The 18,715-nt window shown below is 39.4% G+C and overlaps 1 protein-coding gene across 8 annotated transcripts; it reads left to right on the forward strand.

Moving 5' to 3' along the window:
- The first annotated feature begins 17 nt into the window (after nucleotides 1–17).
- LOC127446278 (regucalcin-like) lies at nucleotides 18–18,347 on the forward strand. Of its 8 annotated transcripts, XR_007898181.1 has the most exons (9): nucleotides 18–173; nucleotides 3,247–3,412; nucleotides 3,632–3,814; nucleotides 6,178–6,393; nucleotides 6,480–6,611; nucleotides 7,040–7,194; nucleotides 8,471–10,271; nucleotides 10,380–10,488; nucleotides 10,595–11,281. XR_007898181.1 is itself a non-coding variant. In XM_051707056.1 (8 exons), exons 2-7 carry the CDS (start codon nucleotides 3,250–3,252, stop codon nucleotides 8,519–8,521), a joined length of 900 nt encoding a protein of 299 aa, XP_051563016.1. In that variant the 5' UTR covers nucleotides 18–173; nucleotides 3,247–3,249; the 3' UTR covers nucleotides 8,522–8,540; nucleotides 17,746–18,347. The 8 variants fall into 8 exon arrangements, 4 of the variants coding, with proteins under 4 accessions (XP_051563016.1, XP_051563014.1, XP_051563017.1 ...); XR_007898182.1 differs by having other exon boundaries at nucleotides 8,466–8,540; nucleotides 10,380–11,281; XR_007898180.1 differs by having other exon boundaries at nucleotides 8,471–10,488.
- The last annotated feature ends 368 nt before the right edge of the window (nucleotides 18,348–18,715 follow it).

Below are 18,715 nucleotides of genomic sequence, written 5' to 3' on the forward strand. Positions count from 1 at the left end.
GTCAAAGTCCTCATTTTGCACTTGGCTGTGTGGATGGGTGTCTATTTAAATGTGTGACCAGGAAGGGCGATCTACTGCACTCTCAGATCAAGTTTACATAAGCCTGAAGCTTTGTGAAGTTTGAAACTATTTGCAAGAACAAACACCGAGCGAAGAGGATTAAAGTTGTAAAGGTACGACCATTCGAGTTTATTGACAAGTTTATGTCCAAAGATACTGTTGTTATGCCTATTCATGAGTCTTCTGTCTGAAGACTGAATGTGCCGAATTTACGAATTTTGAACGAGAAAAACATGTTTAACTTTCGGTTTTTAAAAGTGGAATATTTGGTCAACGTCTTAATTTCAAGTGTCAAACGGGACTCGCGGTCATGTTGTCAAATCTAAATCGATATATTCATAATATGTCTCCACTGAAAAAAAAAAAAAGCATGAATGAAAATTGTGACATTTGTATACACGAGCTCATGTGTTAAGATTACAAAATGACACGTTTGTGATTGTGCAACGATGCTTTTGTAACAAACATGCTGCATGAATGTCTGTCACAGTTTTGGGAAATGTGGAACATGAATTACTTTTGTCAATAATTAGTCAACATTAGGAAATAGGTATTATATGAGCGAGATAATTATGACGCTTACCTACAGACGCTTATGTGTTATCACTTAACGTAACACAATCAGTCAATTCTCATCACTTATATTAGTGAAATATCAAAGAGAGCTTTGTCTGTAGTTTTATCTTTAGATCTATTTATTGTACTAAATGGTCACACTTTATAATAACTTTTGCTTATATAAGAATTAGCAAACATTATATAATACTCAAAAACGGAACATTCAAATGTGAAGCTGAAAATATGTAAATCAAGCTGTCCAGTATCATTATTTGTAGCTACTGGAATGTATTTAAATGTGCACTCAGTATTTTTTTTCCTCATTAAAAAAGTGAAACGTATGTATAAAATCAGACACCATGTCATATCAGTAACTTTATAAGAGCTGTTTTATTCTAAATGGAAAATGTCCCCTTGTGTTAGGATCACATGACCAGCCGAATACTACTAACTTAAATGGATAGTTCACCCAAAAAATGAAAATTCTCTCATCATTTACTCACCTTCATGCCATCCCAGATGTGTATGACTTTCTGTCTTCTGCTGAACACAAATTAAGATTTTTAGAATAATATTTCAGCTCTGTACAGTAGGTCCATACAATGCAAGTCAACAGGGTCCAAAACTATGAAGCACATAAAGGCAGCATAAAAGTAATCCATAAGACTCCAGTGGTATATCCGTATCTTCAGAAGCGATATGATAGGTGTGGGTGAGAAACAGATCAATATTTAAATCCTTTTTTACCATAAATCTCCACTTTCACTTTCAAAATGTGAAAGTAAATGTGAAAGTGGAGAGTTTTTGTAAAAAAAAGGAAATAAATAAAAATCTTTGTTTGTATTCTGCAGAAGAAGGGAATTCGTACACATCTGGGATGGCATGAGGGTGAGTAAATGATGAGAGAATTTAAATTTTGGGGTGAACTATCCCTTTAATCTGAGTAACCACAATGTAATTGGACACTTTCCCTGTGTCCAAAACTGCGTACTGTCACACTATGTACTGTGTTTGATGAAGGACGCACTTCTCAGCCAGTAAAACGGTATGTTCTTTTAGGTATGAAGGCTTGTATTGATAATAGATTCCGGACATACTTCATCCGGGGGCCTGGGTATTAACATGTGACTCGAATATATTACTCTGTTTCTACCTGGTATTAAGATGCATTCTGGGTGAGTCAATCACATGTGGTCAGCGTTAAATACAGGTGTAAATGGGGTCTAAAACGTTTTGTGATCGGATGACAAAAACCACATACGAATGTGGTCAAAAACACATGTGATCACATCGTATTTGAGGTGTAAATGCTAATCCATCCTGTATGCGTCCCAGCAGCAGTGAAGTACCGCCCCCTCACCTGTCAATCAACTGCTGCGTTAAAACAAGAGTTTAAACTGCCGTTTATGAGTGGCTTTAAAAGGAAATAACCATCCAATCAGAAAATGTAAAAAAGCGGATACACAAGATCTTCACAGATCTTCTTTAGTGTGTCTAATGTCAACACAGATGACAAGCACGGACACCTGAAGCTCCTTTAATACAGGTAATACACTAAAATAATGGATCATTCTACTTGACATTTTGCGTTTGTGCTTACTAGATAAAATTTCAACTGCATCTGGGAGAAACAGTACGCCTTTTTTCACGCTTTCTTTGTTTTTTTCTGATTTTGTTGCACTTTATTATCATGCAGTAACACACTGAAATAGTGAATGATGTATGTCGTCATGAAACAGAGACCCTCCCCTCCAAAACTGAACACAAGTGGTCACAGGAGATGCATTTAAGTGACCAGGTGTAAACAGCGATGTGTCTCATCTGACCACATGTGATGGGATCACCAGAGACACCCGAAAACCTTTTTTTTTTCATCTTAATACCAGGTAGAAATGTGGTATATGACGTAAGAACAACAACCATGGAACAATCCACAGTATCTTCTAATAGTTTAGAAGAGATGTCTGACTCGCGGTTCTCTGCCATTCTTTTAAATCCAGCGTTTTGAATTTGACATCGCCTAAGCTCCCGAGGGATTATGGGATCGTAAAATGTGTCTAGTCAATCCGCACTTCAGAGTCTCACTGGAAATATTAGGTCATCCGGGTATTTCTCACTTACTGCTTCATGAATACTGAGGATTCGTATATACTACTGGCATACATACCATTGGCATACTATATAGTAGGGAAGTATGGATATTCGGACGCAGCGTTTTACTCATGGATTAAATGAATCAAGACTGACTGTGCACCTTTAATTAATGATCTCTTAAGCATTTATTTTATTAATAAACATTATTGTTTTAACATGTTTGCCACTAAATGAATTAATAATGCTTCAACATATAAGATTACACTAACCTTGTGCATGCTAAAAAAAAGGGGGGGGGGGGGGGTTTAGGAGTGCATGTAAAAACAAGGTAGAGGTCAGTCTTCCAAGAGATATTATCAGCTAAAATAACACATAATGGTTTAATTAGCATTTTACACAAAATGCTTCTTTCCTGTGTTTGAACTTGAACTTTTGTCCTTCCATCTATGATTCTGCATAGATAGGATTTTGCTTGGAAGTAAAGGCAATTTCATGACATCATTCAATTGCATGAACCTTAATTGTGTGCTTCAGGACATGTCATCCATAAAGGTTGAGTGTGTAATCAAAGAAAAGAATGAGATTGGTGAGAGTCCAGTATGGGAGGAGAGGGACTCCTCTTTGGTATATGTTGATATTTCCGGTCAAAGGGTCAGCCGATGGAGCTCTCTGACAAGTCAAATAGAGAGTATTGCTACAGGTAAGCCATTAAGACATTAGAAAGTTTACTGTGGTTTGCATTTTTATCAGCTGTTGCAATAGATGCCATGTAAAGTCAAAGTTTTAAGCTGTACACATTTTCAATTAAGCAGTAGACATTGTGTGAAGGTGCATTTACATACAGTACATTTATGTTTATCTGATGTGGTAAATTCTGTAATGCTGAGGAATTCAAATACAGTATGTTGTCTTTTCAAAGAGAAACCTGTGGGCTCTGTGGTTCCACGCCAGTCAGGTGGTTACGTCATTGGAGAGGGAACTCGATTTGCGTTTGTTGACTGGGGAAAGCGGTCTATTACAACTGTCGCACATGTGGACAAGGAAAAACCCAACAACCGCTTCAATGATGGAAAAGCCGATCCAGCTGGCAGGTTTTTTGCAGGTATTAAAGAGGAAAAAGTCTAAATCTTCCTTGTAGTTGGTCTTTCGTGAACATGTACACTCAAACGTCTGAGCCCACTTGTGAAAATGCTTCTATTTTTGCATTTTTCTAATTTAAAATTGTGCTTTAATGACGGTATGCACTCAGGCTCGCATACTCTCCACAAGTTTGCACAAAACATGATGATCCATGTTATTCCTGCATGATTTGAGAAGCATATTGTGCTCTTCAATGGAAGCAAGGGAATCTGACCTATATATATACATTTGATTAGTGAACTAGAAACTGTGTAGAAATTGTGTATATATTTCTTTATCAGTTTACATATTACATTTTGGAAAGTCCCCACTAATTCTGTTTATTTATTTATTCAACTCCGATGTCAAAGAATCCCTAGTAATATAATGTATATTATATCTACTGATCATTTAGTGAAGACTTGGAAGATTTGAATTTTTTTATCCATTTTCCCTTATACTTGTCGTTATTGTTGTGCGCGGCTTGCACAATCATCAAAGTGGGCAAATTAACTGGTATGCTCTACCACAGTTGTGTCACCCACTGTGATCCAGTGTTGGATGAAAAGCGTGAATAATTGTGCGGGTAAGCGTGAGTTACGAGTGTGCACGTAATTAAAAGAAAGCTTCTTCCGCTTTCAGATTCAAGCTATCATACTGTAACAGTATAAGGATGGGCAAGGAGGAGGCGGGAACCGGCTGAACAGTCAACATAAAGTTTTAATATCAAACTCAACTTAACACCAACATAAACAAACATGCAGTGCGGCCGCGTGCGTCTCTCTCTCTCGAACTGGCGTCTCCAGCCACCCCTTTATCTCACTCTCCTGCTGATCAGCTGATTCAGCACCAGCCGTGCTTCATTACGGCCCGGCCATGCCCTCCTCCTCATCACACATACCATAATAATATCATAGATCATCATCAAGATATGAACAGATGCCAAATGACAACTTTCATTGCTTGACATCACAGTAAAAACATGACTGGAAAGTATTTTGCCACATTGAGTTTGTGACCAATGACCTTTGGCTGCAGATTCAGCCCAGGTGACTGACGTGGTCGCCATGGAAATGACGCTAGATGATGAGCTCATTCAGTGAATGGTTGAACAGCTGTCTCATCTCTTAAGAGACTGACCAGTAAATTTGAACTTTTACATATTTACACATTTTATTTATAATACAGACAATGTAAACATATTTGCCCTGTGAATAAGTGCGGGGGACAAACTTAGGTTTTATTGAAAGTGAGGCGGACACGTCCCCTGCGTATTCTACATCCATGCTCACCCTCATGCCATCCCAGATTAGTATGACTTTCTTTCTTCTGCAGAATGCAAAAAAGATTTTTAGAAGAATATCTCAGCTCTGTAGGTCCATACAATGCAAGTCAACAGGGTCCAAAACTTTGAAGCTCAAAAAGCATATAAAAGCAGCATAAAAGTAAACCAAACGACTCCAGTGGTTAAATCCATGTCTTCAGAAGCGATATGATAGGTGTAGGTGAGAAATATATCAATATTTCAGTCCTTTTTAAAATTTAAATCTCCATTTTCAAACAGCCCTCCTAAGCACTCTTCTCTCTTGAGTTCTTCTTCTTCCTTTAATAAAAAAATGGGGTAGGTATTTGGATTTTGTGGAGGGCTCTCAGGGGGAGACGGTGGAGGGAGATGGGTAATATTGTCAGGCCACTGGGGTGTGTGTTTGTGTCGGGGGGGTGGGGGGGTGATGTTCGTAGGGAAGGGTTTAGGATTATGTTATGTGATTCCGTGTTTCCTGTTATGTTTATTTGATTTGTCATTAAAATTGTTAATATCAAAGTGAAAAAAATAAATAAAAAGAGTTCTTTTGTTTTTGGCGATTCGCATTCTTCATGCATATTGCCACCTGCTGGGCAGAGAGGAGAATTTATAGTAAAAAGGACTTAAACATTGATTTGTTTCTCACCTACACCTATCATATCGCTTCTGAAGACATGGATATAAGCACTGAAGTTGTGTGGATTGCTTTAATGCTGCCTTATCTGCTTTTTGGAGCTTCAAAGTTTTGGTCACCATTCACTTTTTGTATTGACCTACAGAGCTGAAATATTATTCTATCATTTGTGTTCAGCAGAAGAAAGAAAGTCATACACACCTGTGATTAAATCATCTTTCATATCAGTCATACACATCTGGGATAAAATGATGAGAGAATTTTAATATTCCTTTAACTGGTAATGATCATAGTACTGCACTGTATTTTGTTTGTTTGCTTGTTTAACTTTCAGGGGTTAATACTGAAATAGATTCTGATTCTCTAAATAAGACGTGTGATATTCCCACCTCTCCCCTGCTGTGTCCAGGTACCATGGGCATGGAACTGCAGCCAGCAGTGGTGGAGAGAAAACAGGGATCTTTGTACACCCTCCATCCTGACCACTTGGTCGTCAAGCATTTTGACGAAGTGGATATCTCCAATGGTTTAGATTGGTCACTGGATCACCGCATCTTCTACTACATAGACAGCCTGGCTTTCATGGTGGAGGCCTTTGATTATAACATCCAGACTGGAGGGATATGTGAGTTTACATTGTTAGGCGGTCCTGATGTATAACTGGTTTGTATGTTTTCTCTAAATCTGTGTATGTGCGTCTGTATGCTTAAGCAAACCGCAGAGTGGTTTACAGGTTGGAGAAAGATGAAGGTATACCAGATGGTATGTGCATAGACACAGAGGGCAAACTGTGGGTCGCCTGCTACAGTGGAGGAAGAGTGCTTCGCATTGACCCACAAACAGGTGTGTCATAAATATTTGTAATGATGTAATATACTGTATATCACAGGCAAGGAGTTTTAGAATTTATACCAAATATCAAGAACTCCAGTGACAAGAAATCATTGGGCAAGAGACCACAATATAAGAAGTGATACTCAGTACAGACTAGCTTTACACCATCAAGAGAGTGTAAATGTCTAAACAGACAATGGGATACAAATACACAGACCAACCGAAAAACAAATGAACACTTTTGGGGAAGTCTGGGTGTGTCAAATCTAAAATAATGTAGCATTCCACCAGTTTTTCTACATTATTGGTAGTACCGAGTACCCGAAGTGCTGTCTGACTGACAGGCAGCTGCTTTCAAATGCATGGTATGCATATACATGTACACTCTCTTTGAAAAGTACTTGTGCCTTGTGGTAATAATGAACTGCTTCTCTCAGGCGTACGGCTCCAAACCGTGAAACTACCAGTTAAGAAAACCACATCTTGCTGTTTTGGTGGGAAGGACTACAGTGATCTCTACGTCACCACAGCATATAAAGGCATGGATGAAGATTCACTGGCAAAACAGCCTGAAGCTGGCTGCATATTTAAGGTAGATGTTATATTTGATATCATGGGTCAAAGTAGCATGACATCACATTTTTACAAATCTCGCTGGAAATCCCTTTTCACAAATCAAATTAAGTTAAGTTAGTTTCCCCAAAAATGAAAATTCTCTCATCATTTACTCAACCTTATGCCATCCCAGATGTGAATGACTTTTTTTCTCCTGTTAAACACAAACAAAGATTTTTAGTAGAATATTTCAGCTCTGTAGGTCCATACAATGCAAGTCAATGGTGGCTTTGAAGCTGAATTTTGAAGCTCCAAAAGGCACATACAGTAAACGCAGCATAAAAGTAATCCAAATGGCTTCAGTGGTTTAGTATATGTCTTCTGAAGTGATCCAGTCCATTTTGGGTGAGGACAGACCAAAATGTAACTCCTTTTTAACCATAAATCTTGACATCTGCAGTCTCCTTGGCGATCATGATTTCAAGCTCTGTCTAGTGCTCTGCACATGCGTCAAGCACTAGGAAGTGTAATTGAGCTTGAAATCATGATTGTGGCTAGAGACTGCAATGGCAAGATGTACAGTTAAAAAGGAGTTATATTTTGGTCTGTTCTCACCTAGTCTTATGGATTACTTTTATGCTGCCTTTATGTGCTTTTTGGAGCTTCAGAGTTTTGTTCACCATTCACTTTTTGTATGGACCTACAGAGCTTAAATATTCTTCTAAAAATCTTTGTGTTCTGCAGAAGAAAGAAAGTCATACACATCTGGGATGGTATGTGGGTGAGTAAATGATGAAAACATTTTCATTTTTGGGTGAACTATTCCTTTAACCCAGGATTATTCTTAACCCTAGGTAAACATCCTGGGTTATCTTGTTTCATGTTTCACACTGTTTATACGTCATTGTTTATATTTGATCACTCATATTAAAAGGTTACGGCATTCACACAATCACACTGTGTAATAGAAGCATTGCAGAGGCAGCAATGCAAGTAGTTTTGGCACTTAGCTTATTTTGCTGCGTATAGTGTGCTGATGCACTGTAAACCTTTTTATCAGCAGAATCCTTTGCTATTTAAGCTTTTATGGAGCAGCATAAAATAATGTAAACATAAAATAGAAAGAAATTCTGATGTGGTAAATCACTATTTTCTGTATAGTTCCGCAGTTAAATTGCGCAGCTTAAAACATTAGATTGCAGTTACGTTGCTGCTTCAATTACTTGGTGCAGATGCAGGATGTATGAAACAGGCCTAACACATACAGTAAGTTTATTTTTAGATAAGTAAAATCTACTTTATTCTCAGCCCAGGTTTCCGGTTTAGGAGTGAAGGGCATTCCACCATACTCATTTACTGGATGAAAACCAAGGAGACAGTGATGTTCGTTAAAGCATCATATTCATCTTACTGTAACAATTCACAATGTTCTAATCATGCAATCAGTGATATAACTCACACTTCTTATGATAAAGGGAAATCTCACCTCATTTTAGATGATTTCTATAATTTTATGCATTGGGAGCAATTTGTGTAAGATTAAACCGGATGAAATAGACAATTTTTTTAGTAACTTATAGTGCTGCTATAGGTGTTCAGTATTAATATAGTGAATAAGTATAAAATTCCTGTTTACATTAACAACACACTGTACATTTGTGCAAGTATTAAAGGAATGTTCCGGGTTCAATACGAGTTAAGCTCAATCGAAAGCATTTGTGGCATTATGTTGATTACCACAAATATTTATTTTGACATGAATGTAAACATGATTGTAGTGTGATAAAATCACTTACAAACCTTTTCTCTGTAAAGTTATAGCCAATTGTACAACTTCGTTTCCATGACGATGTAATGTCAACAAACCCTAAAACGACTGTAAAAATGACGATTTAAACAACTTTACAGCTCAAATAATAGACAAGTTTTAAAAGAAGAATTCGTGTTTGTGCTTTTATAAAATTATAAGCTTCACATTTCTGTGTCCCCATTCACTGCCACTGTAAGTGCCTCACTGCAACCTCAATTTTTTTTTTTTTTTTTTTTTGTGGTAATCAACATTATGCCACAAATGCTGTTGATTTAGCTTAACTTGTATTGAACCTGGAACATTCCTTTAAGAAATGATTGCCAGTAATGAATTTGATCAATATTGAACAATTGTTTATTAATCATTAATCAAGTTTATTAACTCAATTTGATATTTTATTTTTTTTTATGTGCTGCTTAAGCTAATGAGGTGCCAATCAAACAGAACTACATTTGTGAAAATGTCATATCTACCAATGACGATGCTATAATAATGATAGTAATGATGATGATTACTATTTTCTAAAACTTTTCCATTTCCATTTTGTTTACATGAACCCTTTAAAGTCAACATGAAACACTGTCAGAAACCCATTTCACTTCCATAATGTGACATTTTCCCAAGTGAAACTGGATTTTCAACAAGAAAAAATTTAGCCGGGACTTGGTTTTATCAATTGGGAATTGATTGGATCATGAAAAGTTGCTATTATATTCCAGAAATGGAGTCAGGTGGTTGGAGGAGTGGGGTTGAAAAGTTTGCGAAGTCATTTCAAAGGCAGAGTAAACTGTTGCATTTTGAAAAAACTTTACAAGATGAATAACATGCACCAAGGAATCGTGCACAATAAGACCAGAAACGTGCATTAAGAAAGTAAATAGGGTCAATTTTAATTTAATGTTGACTTTAAGAATATTCACTCAAATGATTTCTGGACCTTCTGTATGGTTTCTAATCATGCAAATGACATTTAAAAACAATACAAAACAACTGCAGATAAAGTGGTTTGATACTTTGGATGATTTGCATTTCAGTTTCACATTAGCCTATAAACTGCCAACATACTAGTATTTTGCATGCTCATGATATTTGGTGTTTATTGGTATGAATGTTTTGTTGCAAATTTGCTCTCATTTTATTCTCCTGAACAACTACATATTTGTTTGTTTGCTGTTTTTAGTATTTTGCCCAATTGCAAAAAAAAAAAAAAAAAAACTGCTATAGGAAGTATTTCAGCTGTGTTGCCAAAAACTATACAGATCTTCTCTGAACTGTTTGTAAAGGGTTGGACTTTGCATTCAAGGGTGAATATACAGTATACTGTACATATATACATACATTTATGAATTTGAAATTTACTTTCAAGAAAGTCTGAATTACTGCTGTCCTTATGAATTTTCATGTGGGCTCAGTGATTCGTAGGACTACTTCCTTGGAACTTTGCCGAAATGGACTATAGGGAAAAGGGTGGCTAACCAAGCTTGATGTCTTGTATGTGTCCCATCATATCCAGCACAGATGGTAATATTGGCCTCAGATAGGTCACAAAAGTTTTGTCTACCTGTAGCTTGCCTAGTGGTTGAATAAGGAACTGCATGTCCAAAATTAACCTTGTTTTTTGTAATAGCTTTTTTGTTGAAGGAGATAGAGGCACGAAACTAGCGTCATTCAATAGACGAGGACAGTGCGCAACTTTCACAACCATTCGTTTTACCCCTAGTGGTTGAATATGGAACTGCATGTCCAAAATTAACAGTTAGTTGGAAGAAGAGGATGAGATTGACCCTCAGTCAGCCCCAGGACCAGCCCGTCAGCAGCCAGGACCAGCCCGTCTACAACAAGCTCATCAGCAGCCTGCAGGAGGAGAAATATGGGTGTCTAATCAAATGTAGATTAATTTGTATAAAAGCTATTTCACCAAGACCTGTCCATATGCCCATGTAAGACAACACCAAGAATACAAATAAACCTTGCAGAGAAGACAAGCAAAAGCACACAGACAGAAAATTAAGGAAGACATCTAAGGAAAAGCAATCAAGGGTTGGACATCCAACTCAAGAGATGGTCGACAAATACTAGGTGTACTGGATAGGTAAGAGACAATTGTCCTAACATACAGTGGAACAGGAGAACAGTCAATTCATACACACACACACACACACCCAGTCCGAAGCTGTACGCTGAAAAGCCCCTTGAATAATATAACTATTTAGTTTATGTTGTCTTTTATCATTGAATCTGTGTGTAAACTGAAAGTCTTGCTGGAAAGCATATTTTGAGTTAAAGCCTTAGAATAAAAGAATACTCACGTGGACTGCAACGCTTCCGGCTTCCTTCTTGCTTCCCACTCTCAGAACCTCTACAGACCACCTTAGGTATAATAGAATATTGCTATTGAGAGAGGAAATAAGTAGTAACCGATACAGACTACAAACCCCATCTTTATAATTTAAAGAAATAGTTTATGAATATACACACACACACACACAAATAATAATAAAAAAAAAACTGAAATGACCACTCAAAAGTAATTTATTGTTATTCAATGTTATGTCAAGAACAACTCTAATAAGCTAAAACAAATGACAGTCCATCATTATTTTATGACATAAAGGTCAGTCAAACTGGACAATTGCAACTACTTTGAATGTATCTTCCAAGTGCAATCGCCTAATTCATAAAGCGCTGGTATTAAGCTCTTATTAGGACCGCCACAGGAAAGTAACATCTGAGTTAAACCTGCTGCAGAGGATAAGTTTATTAGACTTACCTGCCTTAGAAATCTGAAATTAAATGGGACTGCAGCAAAAACAAATGTTTCAGAGTTAAAGAAACTGACAATTCTCAACATCAAATGGTCAGAGGAGACTGCATGAATAAGGCTTTCATGGTCGAATTGAAGCAAACAAACCACTACCAAAGGACAATAATAAGAAGAGACTTCATTGTTGAAGAAACGAGCAATGGGCATTAGACCAGTGGAAATTTGTACTTTGGTCAGATGAGTCCAAATTTAAGATGTTTTAAGATCCAACCACCTTGTGTTAGTGAGACGCAGAGTAGGTGAAGGGATGATCTCTGTATGTGTGGTTCACACCTTAAAGCATGGAGTAGGAGGTGTGATGATGTGAGGGTGCTTTTCTGGTGACACGGTCATTGAATATATTTTAAATTCAAGGCACACTAGACCAGTGAGACTACCACAGCATTATGCAGCAATACGCCATCACATCTGGTTTGTACTCAGTGGGTCTATCATTTATTATTCAACAGGACAATGATACAAAACACACCTCTTGGCTGTGTAAAGGCTAATTGAGCATGAGGAGAGTGAAGGAGTGCTGCATTAGATGACCTGGCCTCTGCAATCACCTGACCTCCACCTAATATGAGATGGTTTGGGAAGAGTTGTACCACAAAGTTGACAGAATAACAAGATTGTGCATTGCTGTAATCAAGGCAATGGGTGGCTACTCTGAAGAATTAAAAATATAAAATATATTTGGATGTCTTTATCACTTTTTTGTTACTAAATTATTACATATGTGTTATATCATTGGTTTGATGTATTCAATATTATTGTACAATGTAGAAAATATTAAAAATAAATATCAAACCTTGAAATAATTATTATTGTCCAAACCTTGGACTGGTACTGTATATCGTTTTGCATAATGCACAAACACTCTTAACTCCACCATACTGTATGCTAAAGATATCAGTCATTTGAAATGTCATTTCAAAGTTTCTCACTGTCCTTCTTTTACAAAAAGAAGGTTAATTTTGGACATGCAGTTCCCTGTTCAATAAATGTAAAATAAATGGTTGTGAAAGTTGCGCACTGTCCTCGTCTATTGAATGCACTCCTTCATGCACTAAATGAATGTCCATCTCCAAGCAAAGACTTTCTCACTGGATCTTTGATACGATTGCCCTGGCTTACGAGTTGCAGGGTAAGATTTGCCCAGTTGGTGTTAAGCACACTCAACTAGAGGCATGGCCTCCTCATGGGTATGGACGAACGGTGGTCTTCTCAAAACACATTCACAAGGTTTTACAACCTAGACATAACATCTCTCTCTTCACAAGCCTTCTCTGTTTAGAGCGCTTGCTATTTCGTTTTCCAAACATACTTATGCCCCTTCCCTTAAGTATGGGTTCCCTGCATTCTGGCCATTGTAATTTACCATAAAGTCACAAGCACTTTAATTATAATAAACTCCCTTCCCAACTGGGTTCATGAAGGGGTTAATTCATATTATATGACTATAGTTCATATATTCATTCTGAGTGCTCCCCTCCTGGCCCAACATGAGGGTCACTCACTTGCGGCATACTCATGTCGTTCGATGTCCCGCGGGACTGCGGCGTCCAAATCAAATCAAAATCAAATCACTTTATTGTCACACAGCCATATACACAAGTGCAATGGTGTGTGAAATTCTTGGGTGCAGTTCCGATCAACATAGCTGTCGTGACAGTGATGAGACATATACCAATTTACACTAACATCAAATTAACACAACAGTATACAAATAATAACACACTGTACAGTATACAATACGCACTATATAGATACACATTATTCAATAAAAAATAAAAATATATAAAAAAGTATATATATATATATATATATATAGAATGTACAGTATTGTACTGTATTGACATTCAGGCTGTCAGTTGATAGTCAGTTGTTAAGAGAGAACATAATATAATAATAATATAATTTATGACAGTCCGGTGTGAGATATAAGAGTAAGGGTAATAAAGTGCAGTGCTGATGTATTTTGATCGTGGGAGATCAAGAGTTCAGAAGTCTGATTGCTTGGGGGAAGAAGCTATCATGGAGTCGGCTGGTGCGGGTTCTGATGCTGCGATACCGCCTACCTGATGGTAGCAGTGAGAACAGCCCATGGCTCGGGTGGCTGGAGTCTCTGATGATCCTCCGAGCTTTTTTCACACACCGCCTTGTATATATTTCCTGGAGGGAGGGAAGCTCACCTCCGATGATGTGTCTGGCAGTTCGCACCACCCTTTGCAGTGCTTTGCGGTTGTGGGCTGTGCTATTGCCGTACCAGGCGGAGATACAGCCAGTCAGGATGCTCTCCACAGTGCAGGTGTAGAATCGTGTGAGGATGTGGCGGTTCATTCCAAACTTCCTCAGCCGTCTCAGGAAGAAGAGGCGCTGATGAGCCTTCTTCACAACGACTTCAGTGTGGATGGACCGTGTGAGTTCCTCAGTGATGTGGACACCCAGGAACTTGAAGCTGCTGACTCTCTCCACTGGTGCTCCATTGATGGTGATGGGACTGTGTTCTCTGTCTTTTCTTCTGAAGTCCACCACAAGCTCCTTTGTCTTACTGACGTTGAGGGAGAGGTTGTGCTCCTGACACCAGTGTGTCAGAGTGTGTACCTCCTCTCTGTAGGCTGTTTCATCATTGTCAGTGATCAGACCTACCACCGTCGTGTCATCAGCAAACTTAATGATGGCATTGGAGCTATGTGTTGCCACACAGTCATGTGTGTACAAGGAATACAGTAGTGGGCTGAGAACACAGCCCTGCGGGGCTCCAGTGTTGAGGGTCAGTGATGAGGAGATGTTGCTGCCTATTCTAACCACCTGGCGTCTGCTTGACAGGAAGTCCAGGATCCAGCTGCACAGCGAGCTGTTTAAGCCCAGAGCCCGGAGTTTCTCATCTAGCTTGGAGGGCACTATGGTGTTGAATGCTGAGCTGTAGTCTACAAACAGCATTCTCACATAAGTGTTCCTTTTTTCCAGGTGGGAGAGAGCAGTGTGTATTGTAGATGAAATGGCATCATCAGTGGAGCGGTTGTTGCGGTAAGCAAACTGCAGCGGGTCAAGAGAGAGTGGCAATACAGAGCAGATGTAATCTCTGATTAGTCTCTCAAAACATTTGCTGATGATGGGGGTCAGAGCAACAGGACGCCAGTCATTTAAACAAGTTATTTTTGATTGTTTTGGAACAGGCACAATGGTGGATGTTTTAAAGCATGTGGGCACTACAGACAAAGAGAGGGAAAGGTTGAAAATGTCTGTAAAAACACCAGCCAGCTGGTTCACGCACGCTCTGATGACGCGGCCCGGAATGCCGTCTGGGCCAGCGGCTTTACGGATGTTCACCCGTCGGAAGGATCGGGTTAAATCTGCTACAGAGACGGAGAGTGAACTAACCTCTGTAGCTTCAGCCGCGAGAGCTCTCTCCGCGAGGGCGGTGTTATTTCCCTCAAAACGAGCATAAAAAGTATTTAGCTTATCCGGTAGAGAGGCAGCGGTGTTCATGGCGGAGTTTTTATTCCCTTTAAAGTCCGTGATGATGTTAATTCCCTGCCACATGCTTCTAGAGTTGGTGGTGTTAAACTGTCCTTCAATCTTACTCCTGTACTGGCGTTTGGTTTGTTTATGCTCCTCCACGTTCCTGGAATTAAAAGCGGAGGTCCGCACATTAAGTGCCGCGCGAACATCGCTATTTATCCATGGCTTCTGATTCGGATAGATTCGTACAGTTCTGGTCGGAACCACGTCCTCTACGCACGTTCTGATGAAACACATTACGCTATCAGCGTAAAGCTCGATGTCGCCATCAGAGGCGGACCGGAACATCTCCCAGTCCGTGTGATCAAAATAGTCTTGTAGCGTAGAATCTGATTGGTCCGACCAGCACTGGATCGTTCTGAGGGTGGGTGCTTCCTGTTTCAATTTCTGCCTGTAAGCGGGCAGAAGCAGAATGGAAGAGTGGTCCGATTTGCCAAATGGTGGGTGGGGGAGGGATTTGTAGCCATCCCGGAACGGAGAGTAGCAATGGTCCAAAACCCGGTCCCCTCGTGTGTTGAAACTAATGTGCTGGTGATATTTTGGTGCGACTGATTTTAAACTGGCTTTATTAAAGTCCCCGGTCACAATGAACGCGGCCTCAGGGTGCGCGGTTTCCTGCTCACTTATAATCCCGTACAGTTCCTTGAGTGCCCGGTCTGTGTCGGCTTGTGGGGGAATGTACACAGCTGTGATAATGACCGCTGTGAATTCCCTCGGTAGCCAGAATGGTCGACACAGAAGCATAAGAAATTCCAGATCAGGAGAGCAGAAAGACTTGATAGAATGAACGTTCCTCTGATCACACCAGGATTTGTTGATCATAAAACATACTCCACCACCTCTGCTTTTACCTGAGAGGTTTTCGCTCTGTCCGCTCGGTGCACGAGAACCCCGCGGGTTCAATGGCTGAGCCTGGTATCTCCGCAGACATCCAAGTTTCTGTAAGGCAGATAATGCAGCAGTCCCTTGTATCTCATTGGAAAGAGATCCACGCTTTCAGCTCGCAGAGCTTGTTATCCAGAGACTAAATATTTGCCAGTAGAATAGTGGGTAGCGGGGGTCGATTTGCACGGCGTCTTACTCTGATGAGAACGCCGGCTCTATTTCCCCTTTTCCTCCTGCGTTTCCGCGGCCATGCTGCCCAGACAAAGGGCTCCGCTTGCGTGTTTGTAAACAGCGGGTCGGCATTGAGGAATGTGAAGTCCGGTTTACGGTGTGAGATTGCTGAACCAATGTCCAAAAGTGTTTGTCTGTCAGAGACAATAAGGCAGACAACATCCGAGACAAAAAACATAAGAATTGTGAACAAAACAAACAAAACATTACTATGTTGTGTCGGAGCTCGCAACGCAGCAGCCATACTTGGCGCCATCTTGAGTTCTTACTCCCTTAAGTATGTAGGGTCCTGTTTCCTCTCTGGAAGGTTATTTAGTGTAGAGCAGCATGATGGGATTCTGTTCCCTATATGCATTAGCGTGCAATGTCAAGTGTACTGAGTCATAAGGGAACGTCTCAGTTCCCTGAGATGAAGGGAATGAGACAATGCGAACGATGGCCACACTACAAGACTCAGAGTTCTTTTTAGGTGCGAGCGATGTGCTCCTTGTCCCTCAGTCATAAAATTCTGAGGAATGGTGTTTGCGCACCTGCTTTTATAGCGGACAGCTTTGTGCCTAGAAGAGCGGTGCTCAAACACCATAGCCAATATTACAATATTTGCATTATTGTAGAAAGGTTTCAACTAGGTCCTGCGGAAGGACACCCCCCCCCCCCATTATGCGTTAGCTCGCAATGTCTTGTTCCCTTCGTCTCGGGGAACTGAGGTTATTTACATAACTGAGAAGGTTATTCTTACATATGATGACTTTGCTGCAGCACATAAGGAACTGTGGCCAAAGTGTGACTACTGGTTGGCAAATACATCAGATCCAAACCGTGTCATATCCTACCTTGAGAAAAGGAAGGAGGGAGGAAGGCCAGATTAGTCACCATAAGAAAATCACCCACTCAACTATATTATTGTCCCCTCTTACCATTGCACCACATAGTGAATCCGTGAGAATTTGTAATAGCCCTGTTTACATCTGGTAAACATGTTTCAAGTGTTACAAGTATAATCCAATCATGAGTGGTCAGCCAAGACAGATTTACACCTGGTATTAACATACATGCAAATGCATCATCTGTGACCACTTGCGACAGAATTTATTCTCTGATTTCATGACAACAGCTGTAAATAGGGGCCTTAGTTCTGATTTGATTAGACTTTGATTTGAGTTCATTCACATACTGTATTACAAATCTTGATGATTTGAGCTTCCCGAATGTCTTCATTTACTTTGTGTGTCTAGCCAAATTACACTTTTTAAAATACATTAGAAAATATAAGTGTGCAATGGTTGTTATTTTTCCCTAAATCACTGCCTCTACATTTGTGTTTTCAGCTGGGGGGTTTTGCAGATGGTCTAAATCTAACTGAGGATGCCAGGTATATTGTTTCCCATCCATGCCAGTTATTGTGAGGCTGTGCTCCTATAGTCTGCTCCTGAACTGGGTCAAGCAGCAGCGCCCAGGCTCAGGCAAAACATGCCTTAACATCATCTGTGCAGATTATGTGGAAGTTTTCAGCAATTAATTCACCCAGCTGGACATCGGACTGAATCGAATACTCAAATAATTAAAAGAGGAGCCCTGACCAGTAGATCTTTGACTTAATAGTAGAGGATCTCTAGGCTGTAGTGGAGATATTACAATGGGAAATGACTCCTTGTAGATAGTGAACTCACTATTATGAAAATTAAACTCCTTAAGGGTATGGATCCTTTTGATAAGGAGACACATATTTTTAATGTTCACAAATTAATATTGTTTTCAGTCTTTTATTACACCCCCTAACTATAAATGTATACTTTCTTTTCCTAAACTGGAAATGTTAAGTGCATCCCATCCTAGATGTGTGACTTTCTTTCTTCTGTTGAACACAAATTAAGATTTTCAGAAGGATTTTTCAGCTCTGTAGGTCCTCACAATGCAAGTGAATGGGTACCAAAACTTTGAAGCTCCAAAAGCACATAAAGGCAGCAAAAAGTGATCCATACAACTCCAATAGTTAAATCCATGTCTTCTGAAGCAATATGATAAGTGTGGGTGAGTAACAGATCAATATTTAAGTCCTTTTTTACAATAAATTCTCCACTTCTCTTCTTTTGTTTTTTGGCAATTCGCATTCTTCATGCACATTGCCACCTTGTGGGCAGGGAGGAGAATTTACAGAAAAAAAGGGCTTAAATATTGATCTGTTTCTTACCCACACATATCATATCATTCCTAAAGATATAGATTTAACCACTGGAGTCTTATGGATTACTTTTATGCTGTCTTTGTGTGCTTTTTGGAGCTTAACTTTGGTCACCA

The sequence above is a fragment of the Myxocyprinus asiaticus genome, chromosome 9 (genome assembly GCF_019703515.2).
Source record: "Myxocyprinus asiaticus isolate MX2 ecotype Aquarium Trade chromosome 9, UBuf_Myxa_2, whole genome shotgun sequence".
Taxonomy (NCBI): domain Eukaryota; kingdom Metazoa; phylum Chordata; class Actinopteri; order Cypriniformes; family Catostomidae; genus Myxocyprinus; species Myxocyprinus asiaticus.

What these genes read in the sequence shown, in the direction of transcription:
- LOC127446278 (XM_051707054.1), top strand. Translation starts at nt 3,250, where the DNA reads ATGTCATCCATAAAGGTTGAGTGTGTAATCAAAGAAAAGAATGAGATT. An exon ending in AGCTGGCAGGTTTTTTGCAG is followed by an intron (nt 3,815 to 6,177) that starts GTATTAAAGAGG and finishes TGCTGTGTCCAG; the next exon opens with GTACCATGGGCATGGAACTG. An exon ending in AAGCTGGCTGCATATTTAAG is followed by an intron (nt 7,195 to 17,745) that starts GTAGATGTTATA and finishes TTGTGTTTTCAG; the next exon opens with CTGGGGGGTTTTGCAGATGG.